The sequence below is a fragment of the Prunus avium genome, chromosome 1 (genome assembly GCF_965620075.1).
Source record: "Prunus avium chromosome 1, drPruAviu1.hap1.1, whole genome shotgun sequence".
Taxonomy (NCBI): domain Eukaryota; kingdom Viridiplantae; phylum Streptophyta; class Magnoliopsida; order Rosales; family Rosaceae; genus Prunus; species Prunus avium.
In genome coordinates, this window is record NC_142284.1 from 38,302,222 (window position 1) to 38,313,337 (window position 11,116).

At 38.5% G+C, this 11,116-nt stretch overlaps 1 protein-coding gene and 1 non-coding gene across 2 annotated transcripts; one reads left to right on the forward strand and one right to left on the reverse strand.

Moving 5' to 3' along the window:
• The first annotated feature begins 237 nt into the window (after nucleotides 1-237).
• LOC110772687 (CAAX amino terminal protease family protein) lies at nucleotides 238-4,341 on the forward strand. The gene is made up of 9 exons (XM_021977139.2): nucleotides 238-421; nucleotides 549-685; nucleotides 853-911; nucleotides 1,016-1,273; nucleotides 1,895-1,955; nucleotides 2,391-2,515; nucleotides 2,801-2,863; nucleotides 2,957-3,081; nucleotides 3,348-4,341. Exons 2-9 carry the CDS (start codon nucleotides 595-597, stop codon nucleotides 3,487-3,489), a joined length of 924 nt encoding a protein of 307 aa, XP_021832831.1. The 5' UTR covers nucleotides 238-421; nucleotides 549-594; the 3' UTR covers nucleotides 3,490-4,341.
• A 3,702-nt stretch (nucleotides 4,342-8,043) lies between these two features.
• Nucleotides 8,044-8,150, reverse strand: LOC148297784 (small nucleolar RNA R71). The gene has a single exon (XR_015833318.1). It is a non-coding gene; the product is annotated as a small nucleolar RNA R71 (small nucleolar RNA).
• Between the last annotated feature and the right edge of the window lie 2,966 nt (nucleotides 8,151-11,116).

The following is an 11,116-nucleotide window of genomic DNA, read 5'->3' on the forward strand; positions in this document are numbered from 1 at the left end:
AAGTAGTAACACCAATTACCAACCAGCATAATACTTCTATTTAATCTGCCCTTGCCTTGCCATATGCTTCCCAAAATACTGGATTTTATTATATGTTGTCATTTGATAAATCCAAAAGACTGGATTTAGAAACCGTAAAACACAGTGGGCACACCAGAAATGCATGGCCTCTCATTTCTGCTACCTTCAACGATCCACGTGGCAGCAGTATATTCTTAAAACGGAAAAAAAACAAACAAACAACAAAATTAATCATAAAAAGCACGAAGCTTTACATGGTCTGTTAGTCGTTGGTTGTTCAATCTTGGGTCTTCAGCTCCGGTCGTTCTCATGCTTCCAGTTCTAAGCACCGGATTTTTAATAGATTTTTCTCTTTAAGGAGCACTCAAAGAGGTGCATAATTCCACGCAAAACTAAAGAGGTTCGTTCGTTTAATCTTCAGTTGCCATTTTTTCTGTTGTTCAAATGAATAATCTAAGCGAGCTTCAATTTAATTTATGGACTTGGTTTTTCTGGTGAAGTTGAATTTACGAACTTGGTTTTGACAGGACTCTGCCCTGCCTGCCTGCCTGCCTGCCTGCCTGCTATCATCCAATGGGTTCGCTCGCTGTGAACTTTTGGCGGTCTACAGTAAACAATGCCGCCTTTACAACCCCCTTGAGTTGGGGAAGCTCTATCTTCATCAGTTAGTCTTTTCACACTGCTTGAATTTTTTTCTATGTTTCTGGGTTTGTCCTGGGTTTAAGAGATTAGCTCACTATCTATCTTATGCATCATTTTGCTTAATTCTTGGTTGGCGTTTATGATTTTGCTTCTTGCTTTGATTGTACAAATGTTGAAACATTTGGTCAGGTGGGAATTTTGTTGGCCTCTATGATGTGCAGAAGGTTTTATCTGCCAAACCATGCAGTGTGAGGCTTTCATTTTTACACTGTTTGGTCTGTAGTCTTAGGAAAGACACTCAAGTTTTCAGCCGTTATAATCTTAGTACAATTGTGCTTTTCTGTCTTGGCAGGGAGTTGCAATTAGCCCAAGAGCTTTTGCAAGTCGGAATTCGGTGAAGAAATCAAGGAGGGATGGGGAAGCACGGAAAAGAGTAGCAGATAAGAGCACTGCTACTGAAGATGATTATGTTCAAATTGACAACAAGGTGGACCCTTCTGATAATTTAGCTGCAGAGGAATTGGTTGCATTCCCTCCCAGAGGTGCTGTGCTTCAGGCTTGCACGGTTACTTCTGGGTTGATAGCTGCTTTGGGTATAATAATTCGACAGGTACAATTTACTTAATGTCTTCTTGGATCAAGGTTTTACGTTCACCTAATAGTTTTTAACGTTCTTGCCTCTTTTCTAGTTTCTAATGGTGATATGTGAATAAATTGTTTTCCTTTTCCTATTTTACCCTTTTGAGAACATCTTTTATTTTCTGTCTTCTTCTACTAGGCAGTATATTTTGATGGACTATTTAAACGAAGAGAACAGGATCATAGGCCAGGTTTTTTGTAGACTTAGATATTCATTTTGGACCTTACAGAACAAACAGGCTACACTGCACTGCACTTTCTATCTTCTTCCTGTGACACAATTGTCATTGTTTCTGGTTACTTTATGTACTAAAAGTTCATATTGTCTGATAAAACCAACATATTTTCCCCTGACCATTGTCTAGTCATGCTCATGACCCCACACAGATCTTCCATAAGAAACTGAATTACAAATTGAAAGTTAAATCCTGAGGCCCGAGTTCTTGTTACTAGTTAACAGTTGTGACATACTAATCTAAAGTAGATCATTGCTCTCAATTTTAGTCAAATGAACAGGAAACTGTGGGTGGAGTTTTGCTGAACTTTTAAACAATGTGAATTTTTATTTTTATTTCCTATCTGCAACTTGCAGGCATCTCATGTTGCATCAATTGAAGGGTTGCCAGTCTTTGACTGCTCATTGGACGTCTCATGTATGAACTTTCACATACTCTTTTGAATAGATTTGTCAATTTACAGTTTATTTTCATTCTCTTGGATAAGAAAGAGCCCCAGGATCTTTGCGAAAGAGATAGCATGTAAGCAAGATTTGTCTATCTAGAGTAGGTTGTCTCAATCTCAAGTCTTATATCATGGAAAGGTCGAGTCATATTGAATGTAGGTGACCTATAGTTGGGTAAACTTTTAATAACAGGATATAGATTACTAGGGCCCCGAAAAGAAGGTAGATATGAGAAACATTAATTGAATACTTTGTAGATAATGGAGGAAAACCCATACCGTTGTAAGATCAACTTTCCATTGCTTTCTTCTCTTTAACTTTTTTAGTTTTGGCTTTTTATGTCATTGGCTGGGTTAGTTGTTTCATTTGTTTAAAGAGCATAACTCTTATCTCCCCTATCCTGCAGTTGATTTTGAGGTGTGGCATCTTGAGTTGATTACAGGATTAGTTATTGTGATATCATTATGCCGATATCTCCTGTTGAAGACATGGCCAGATTTTGCAGAATCTAGCGAAGCGGCCAATCAGCAGGTATCAACTTTCTGCTCTAGCACATCTGCAGGGACTCAAAAGAGCCGTAAATGATACCGTACGCAGTCAATAGTTGTCTCCACAACACTAGCTAATTAGATTTCTGGATAACATGTTGAGGAATGTCTCAACAGCATTTTAAACTTGTATACTCAGACACAAAAGAGCCTAGTTGATATTATAGTAACTCAGTTCCCCATTGCTGCTTATTCGGATCCCTTTATGTGAGAGTATTATCCATAGCTGCTTCTGCATCTCTGACATAAATCTTCTCTTGTAACTTAGGTCCTAAGTTCACTTCAACCTTTAGATTACATAATCGTCACGTTTTTGCCAGGGATCAGTGAGGTAAGCAAATACATTTCATCACATTGTAGTATCTTTACCATTCTTGCTTGTTCAACTCATTTTGCATTCATTCATGGTGCATTGGTTGGGCAGGAACTTCTTTTCCGGGGTGCACTGCTACCACTTTTTGGATCTAATTGGAGGAGTGCCTTGGCTGTCGCTGTCATTTTTGGTGTTCTACACCTGGGGAGTGGCCGAAAGTATTCCTTCGCCATTTGGTACTTATCTTCTTATCTCTATTAGAGTACTTCAATGGTCCATTCAGGCCATTGTTAGATATGAACAGCTTTAACACCAAATGAGTGTTCAATCTTACTTATCTGAATTCCCGTTTCTGATATCGAATACATCACAGATTCACAGTGCAAAAAGACATGCCACATAATGGCAACTTATGGAAATAAATTTATGTAGTTGAACTCTCCATGAGAATTCTGTGTTGAAAATATTGCTTAGTGATTGATGATTTTCTGCCGTGTTGCAGGGCAACTTTTGTTGGGCTTGTGTATGGTTATGCAACCATCGTCTCCTCCAGCCTTATCGTGCCAATGGCTGCTCATGCGGTGAACAATTTGGTGGGAGGGATATTATGGCGCTATGGATCAGATTCACCGCAGCGGATATGAGAAGACTGCCACTGTCATTTGCCAACAAGTGTACATAATTTGATTTGACTTGGAAGCGGACAACTTCAAACTAGCTAGTGAAGTCAATGTGAAAGTTGATCAACCGTATGTTTTTCTTTTTACAAACAATATTCTAAACTATACTAATTTACATAGGCTTATTTATGTACATGCCCTCTGTACTTTCAAAGTTGTCTCAGATTACTACATGTTCTTTGAAACGTCTCAAAATGCCACCTACACTTTTAATAACTGTCTCACGTTACCTATTCCGTCAGTATTAAGAGACGTTCCGTTATGTGATAGGTTTATTGAGTAATTTGGGGTCTGTGTTGGTGGTGGGTGGAGATTTTTGGGAGAGAAATCTTATGAAGGCTGTTGTGATGAGTGGGTGAGGCTTGGTTGTGGGTTCAAAGGTTGAGAGGGTGAAGAGGAAGAGGGTGATTAAGACCAAAAGGGCACATATGGAAATTGTGGATTGGGCTTTGGACAGAAGGAGATTATTGGAATTGGTTCGTCTGAAAATTGTGCATGTTTTTTATGAAGAAGAAGAAGAAGAAGAGGAGGAAGGAGATGGGGAAGAGGACGATGAAGAAGAGAAAAGCTTGTTACTTTTGTCAACAATGGCTGTGTCATTGTCTTCCGGAAAGAAACTAGAAGCAAACCCATACCCCCAGAAGTGGGGCCCACATTATATAACGGAATGTCCCTTAATACTGACGGAATAAATAACGTGAGACAGTTATTAAAAGTGTAGGTGGTATTTTGAGAGGTTTCAAAGAACATGTGGTAATCTGAGACAACTTTGAAAGCACAGGGGGTATGTACATAAATAAGCCATTTACATATTAACTTACCTATACTTTTATGTATATTAAGTTACCAAGATTTGCAAGTTCAGTAATTTACCTAGAGGCAAAATATATAAGTAAATTAATGGGAGATTCACTATTATACCCAAATTATAAAAAATTAAAATTAAAAAAAACCTTATATGAAATGGACTTTAAAAACACACCCAAAGCTCATGTACAACATAACAAAGAGGCTTTTAACTTCTTATAAATTACAAAACTGACATCAATTTCTTAAAACAAGCTCAATCTCAAAACCTCATTTTAAAAAAACCCAAAACATTCTAGGGCATCAAAGTAATTTAATAATCAAAATTAAATTCGATAAGGCCACCTGTCATTTTTTGAGTTTTTTTATAATTTGTTTATAGAAATTAAATGGTGTAGAGTTATCATTAGTGCTAAAAATGGGTATATGACTAAATATCTCTAAATTAATTTCTAACAAAAACATAGGGATCAAGAATTATAGGAGCAAGAACATGTCTTCCAGATTTGCAAAATAATTTTCCAAATAGTATAGCTCTGGTAAATTAATTTCTAAAAAAAAGCATGGGGATGAATTATAGAGAGAAAGATTGAACAAATTAATTTCAAACCATAACAATTATGAAATTGGAAATTGGTTTTGATAAAAATAAAGAAATAAATTGGAAATTGGAAATTTGAAATGAATTAGGGGAACAACCCACCCATAAATTTGAAATTTAAAACAATTAATGATCAAATAGTCTAATTTGCAATAAATTCCACCGTTACCAAAGAGCATATCCCAAAATTTATGTCATCACACACCAAGTTTAAGATGTACACTCTTATGGTGCTTATTATTTTGGGTTAATTACAGTTTAGTACCTGTTCGGTTCATTTTTACACATGATTTTTCATGTTATTCACCCACTATTTTGAGTTAGTTCTTGACATTTTATAGCTTTTTACTTCTTTTTTGTGTTTTAATAGGTTTTACCTTGGTTTGTATGAAAATGAGCTAAAAGTGCATTATTTGATATAAATTCTGTTTTTGTTCATTTTCGTAGGTCAACTTCGTGGCCTTGGATCAGCATGTTCCGGTCCTTGGATGAGGTGATGATCTTCATAAGACTTGTTCCAATGGATGTTAACTACAACATATCCAAATTTGAGCTCCATTGGGCAAGTGTAGCCTATCCAACTGATCGGACAATTGACGCTGGCTCTGGATGTTTGTTTTGGCCCAGTTTTCACCCCCACTTAATAGCATTTTATTTCTACTTGTTACCACACCTTTTGGTAACAATGGATTGCATTTGAGTGGCATTTCCTGAGTCAATTGGAGCCTTGGATTATACCTTAAAACAAGGTTTCATCATTTGCAAGGGGACAATGGGCAATAGCTTTAGAGAAAGAATAAGTTTTATACTAAAAGAAAAGCTGGAAAGGAGGAGAGAGAGAAGTCAAAAGGGATTGCAATCAGATTTGGGGGAGTTTTTGCAACGGGAGAGAGGGTATTCCACCATTCTACACAATTGAGAGCAGATTTTGGAGCTTGGAGCTAGGAGAAAGCCAAGGTGCAGTCAAGAAAAGTGGAGAAGAAGACTTCCACCATTGATGATCTTGAAGCTTTCATCATTTTCTGAAAATCTGTAAACTCTTTCTAATTTCATTTTGAATTTGTGTTTGAAATGATTATGAGGAACTAAACTCCATAGCTAGGGCTTAGGTTGAAGCCCTAAACATGATTACCTTTTTGTTTTGATGCTTGAGTGTATGAATTTCTAGATATTGTTGATGAATTCCAATTCACCAAATTAATCTATCCTTGATGTATGTTCTTCTTTGATTGATCACCTTTGAAAGCATGCTTCTTGAGATTGTTGGGATTATGTGTATCCTCATGTTATCCTAAGCAATAAATGGATGAAGTAAGAATCATCCATGTGAATTGGTTTCTTGAATACCTAATGTAAACACCATGCTATTAGGATTCTTGTGATGTTCATATTCTCTTTGAACTTAATGGGTTCTCCTTGTAATTGAATCGAAGTACGAACCATACCTAGGTTCGGTTATGAGGAGGGCACAAGTATTGTAGCACGAACCATGCACTTTACGTATATTAGAGAGAATCAATGCGTCTTGAGCCACGACCCATGGTCTTGATTGCGAACATCTTCATCAACATGTTTAGAGTTCATTACTTGAGTATTCATGAACTTGGGTAGAATTGTTTAGGGTGGATTCCGAAACCCTAGTGTTTGTTACATTTTGATTTCACATCTTGATAATTCATCTCCGCCATTCTCATTTAATTTCAAAGTCCATTTACTTTCATGCAATATAAATAGGTTACTTCAAACAAATCAAACCCCCCCCCCCCCCCCAATGTGTGTGTGAGTTGCGTGTTTGGCACGTTACGTGTCTTTGTTACTAAATTCTATCTGTTTCTGTAATTGTTTTGGACTTGTGGTCCGCGTTGTGTTCTTCCATTTTCTGTGCTGAATCCAACCGTATAAAGAACGTGAATTTCGGACGTACGGTTGGAAAGTTATAGGCAAAACACTGGATAAAGGTCGAAACTGGAAAAACAGAGAAAACGACTCTGCCCAAGAACGACCGGTCGCTAGTGTCTCACGACCGGTCGCTCAGCACACAATTCTGAAGTTTCGACTCTGTACTAAAACGACCGGTCGCTTTTACCTCACGACCGGTCGCCAGACAAAAAAACGACCGGTCGCTGGTCACTGTTCACAGCACAATTCTTTTTTGTTTTGTTTTGTTTGTTTCTTTTATATTTCTTTTTAGTTTCAAATTTTCATTTGTGCATTGTGGTGTGTTAGTTAAGTGTTCTTTTTGTACTCGAATTAGAACTTATAGACAACCGACAAGTTCTTCGTGGGATCGACCCCGTACTTATACAATCTATACTTCGATAGATTCGTGCACTTGCGGGTATTTTTAATTGGTTGTTTGCACATTAAATTGTGTCCTTTTAGGAATGCAACAATTTTTGGCGCCGTTGCCGGGGAACTGGCACGGTTGCTTATATGTTTTGTTTGAGTATATTTAGAGTACTTAATTTTATTTTCATTTTTTTTCTTTGTTTGCCATTTCATTTTATTTGAGTTTGTTTTTGTTTTCTTCTTATTGCAGGAACATTTTGCTTATGTCCCTTCTGAATTTGGATATTTCATTAGATAGCACTGTAGAAGATATCCAAGCTCAAGCTTTGAGAGAAAGGAACATCCAACTAGCTGTGTCTACTACATTGCCTTTTTCACTCTCGCCATTTTCATCATCACCAAGCTCACCAAAAGTCGAGTCACCTCCACCTTCACCAATGGCGGCAGCAGCTGCAAATGCGGAACTTACTATGCAAGAATACTCTTCACCGCCAACAACTGGACAACCATCTTGCATAGTATATCCCGCAAGCACTTTGGAAAACTTTGAGTTGAGATCGGGCATGATACACATATTGCCTAAGTTCTTGGGAAATCCTGGAGAAAATCCCAATGCACATATCCTAGACTTCGAGGAAGTGTGTTCCACAATAAAGATTGAAGGCATGAGTAGTGATGAGATAAGAATGAGACTTTTCTCATTTAGTTTGAAGGATACAGCAAAGGAATGGCTTCACTATCTACCTCCAAATTCCATCACAACATGGACGGATCTTACTTCAAAGTTCTTGCAACATTTTTTCCCAGCACAAAGGACAAATGAACTCCGAAGTCAGATTACAGGAATTCTGCAAAGGCCGGGAGAAAGCTTCCAGGATTATTGGGACCGTTTCAAGAAGCTTCTAATCACTTGTCCGCATCATAACATACAAGCTTGGCTTCTAATGCAACACTTCTATGAAGGACTTTTTGAAGCGGACCAAAACAATGTGAATGCAGCTGCAGGAGGAACTATAATGACCAAGACTCCAACAGAACTGCGAGCAATATTTGATCTTGTTGCTGCAAATGCTCGCCAATATAATTCAAGGCAAAGACCAGTCAGAAAAGGGGAATCCTATGATGTAAGTACCCTTTCTAGTATGGAGGCTCAGATTGCAAACCTAACCAACATGGTGAAGAAATTGGCACCGGGATCATCCAAGGTTTGTGCATTTTGCTCCACAATTGGTCATGACACTGAGGATTGTCCCTTGGCACATGAGGAAGCAAATGCAGTGGGCTCATTTCAAAGAAATCAGTGGCCTAAGAATGATCCTTTCTCACAAACATACAATCCGGGGTGGAGAAATCATCCAAATTTCAGGTGGAGTGACAATTCTAATGTTCAACAAGGGCCAACTCAACCACCTCAAGGGCCAACTCACCCACCTCATGGTCAACAACATACTCGCCCACCTCATGGTCAAATGCACTACTACAATCCACCACAACCACCACCTCAACCACAATCTACAGGAAAATCTTTGGAAGAACTTGTTGCTTCCATGGCTAGAAACACGGATAGTTTCATCACTGAGACAAAAAGCTACATGCAGAGGAATGACACCCACATGCAGAAAACGGATAAGGCCATTGCCAATCTAGAAAATCAAGTGGGGCAAATTGCTCAAGCTTTGAGTCAAAGGGAACCTGGTATGATGCCTAGCCAACCAGAGATTAATCCAACTGGGCGTGAGCATGTTCAAGCAGTTACCTTGAGAACTGGTAAGGTAATTGGTGAAATTGATGGTTCTAAAGATTTGATTCACAATGTTGATGACATGCAGGTTGAACAAGTGGCTGAGCCTAAAGAAAAGGATGAAAGCAAAAAAGAAAAAGATAAGCAAGCAGCTTCTTCATCCGAGTGGATCCCAAAGCATGAACTTGCAAGAAGGGCAAGAAAGGAGAAGGTAAGTCGTGAACCTACTGATGAAGAAATCTTACGTGCTCCTTTTCCTCACAGGTTGATGAGTTCCAAAAAAATTCAACAAGCCAAGGAAATATTGGAAACCTTCAGAAAAGTGCAAGTCAATATTCCCCTCCTGGATGCAATCAAACAAATTCCGAGTTATGCAAAGTTCTTGAAGGACCTTTGTACCAACAAGGGGAGATTCCAAGATCATGAAACGGTTGCACTAACGGAAGAAGCTTCTGCTGTTTTGCAAAGGAAGCTCCCTCCCAAATTGAAAGATCCAGGAAGTTTTACAATTCCTTGCATAATTGGAGATAAATTGTTTGACAAAGCTTTACTTGATTTAGGTGCTTCAATTAATCTGATGCCTTATTCTGTTTTTGAAGCCCTTAACTTAGGTGATCTTAAACCAACTTCTGTCAGCATTCAATTGGCGGACCGATCAGTGAGATATCCAAGAGGAATTTTGGAAGATGTACTTGTGAAAGTAAATGATCTCATCTTACCAGCTGACTTTTTGGTGCTAGAGATGGAAGAAGCTCCTATTCCGGGTGCGGATCTTCCATTGATTCTTGGCCACCCTTTCATGGCCACTGCAGATACTGTGATCAATGTTCGACAAGGAACATTGACAATGACAGTTCAAGGGGAAACAATAAAATTCAAAGTATATGATGCCTTCAAACTCCCCAATGATGAACATGAATGTTTTCGTATTGATACATTGTGTCATATTGTGCAAAATACATTTAATAGTACTCATGGTACAGATTCATTAGAAAAAGTGTTGACACAAAATCCTCAAGTTGCTGAAATTGTTGATAATGAGTTACTTGAGGCTGTGAAATTCCTTGATGCATGTCCAGCCATACCACGTAAGTACACTCCAAATTTTATACCTTTGCCAGTCAATACTGAAAAACTTGTTCCTTCTCTTGACAGGGCACCCGAGTTAGAGCTCAAACCATTGCCATCCCACTTGAAGTATGTTTATTTAGGTAAAACAGAGACATTGCCCGTGATTATTGCTAGCAATCTCAATGTGGAAAATGAACAGAAGTTGATGCAAGTGTTAAGAGAACATAAGGGAGCAATTGGTTGGAGTATTGCGGACATCAAGGGCATAAGCCCAACAAGATGCATGCATAGAATTTTACTGGAAATTGATTCCAAACCCACAAAGGATGCTCAACGCAGGTTAAATCCAATCATGACAGAGGTAGTCCGAAAAGAAATTCTGAAGCTATTGGATGTGGGTATAATTTATCCTATTTCCGATAGCAAGTGGGTAAGCCCAGTCCAAGTGGTTCCTAAAAAGTCAGGAATAACTGTTGTAAGAAATGAGGGAAATGAACTTATTCCTTCTCGTGTCAAAACGGGATGGCGTGTTTGTATTGATTATAGAAAATTAAATACCGCCACCCGAAAAGATCATTTTCCATTACCATTCATTGACCAAATGCTTGAACGTCTTGCAGGTCACAGTTACTACTGCTTCTTGGATGGCTATTCAGGATACAACCAAATTGCCATCGCTCCTGAAGACCAACACAAGACGACATTCACATGTCCTTATGGTACCTTCGCCTACCGGCGTATGCCATTTGGATTGTGTAATGCCCCGGCCACCTTCCAACGATGCATGATGAGTATTTTCTCCGATATGGTAGAAAAATTTATTGAAGTATTCATGGATGATTTTAGTGTGTTTGGTCATTCATTTGATTCATGCCTTAACAACTTGTCTTTAGTTTTGCAAAGATGCCGGGAATGCAACTTAATTCTCAATTGGGAAAAGTGTCATTTCATGGTACAACAGGGAATTGTTTTAGGTCATGTGATTTCCAGTCAAGGCATTGAGGTTGACAGAGCCAAAGTAGATGTGATAAGCGGGTTGTCACCTCCCACATCAGTGAAAGAGATCCGATCCTTCTTAGGAC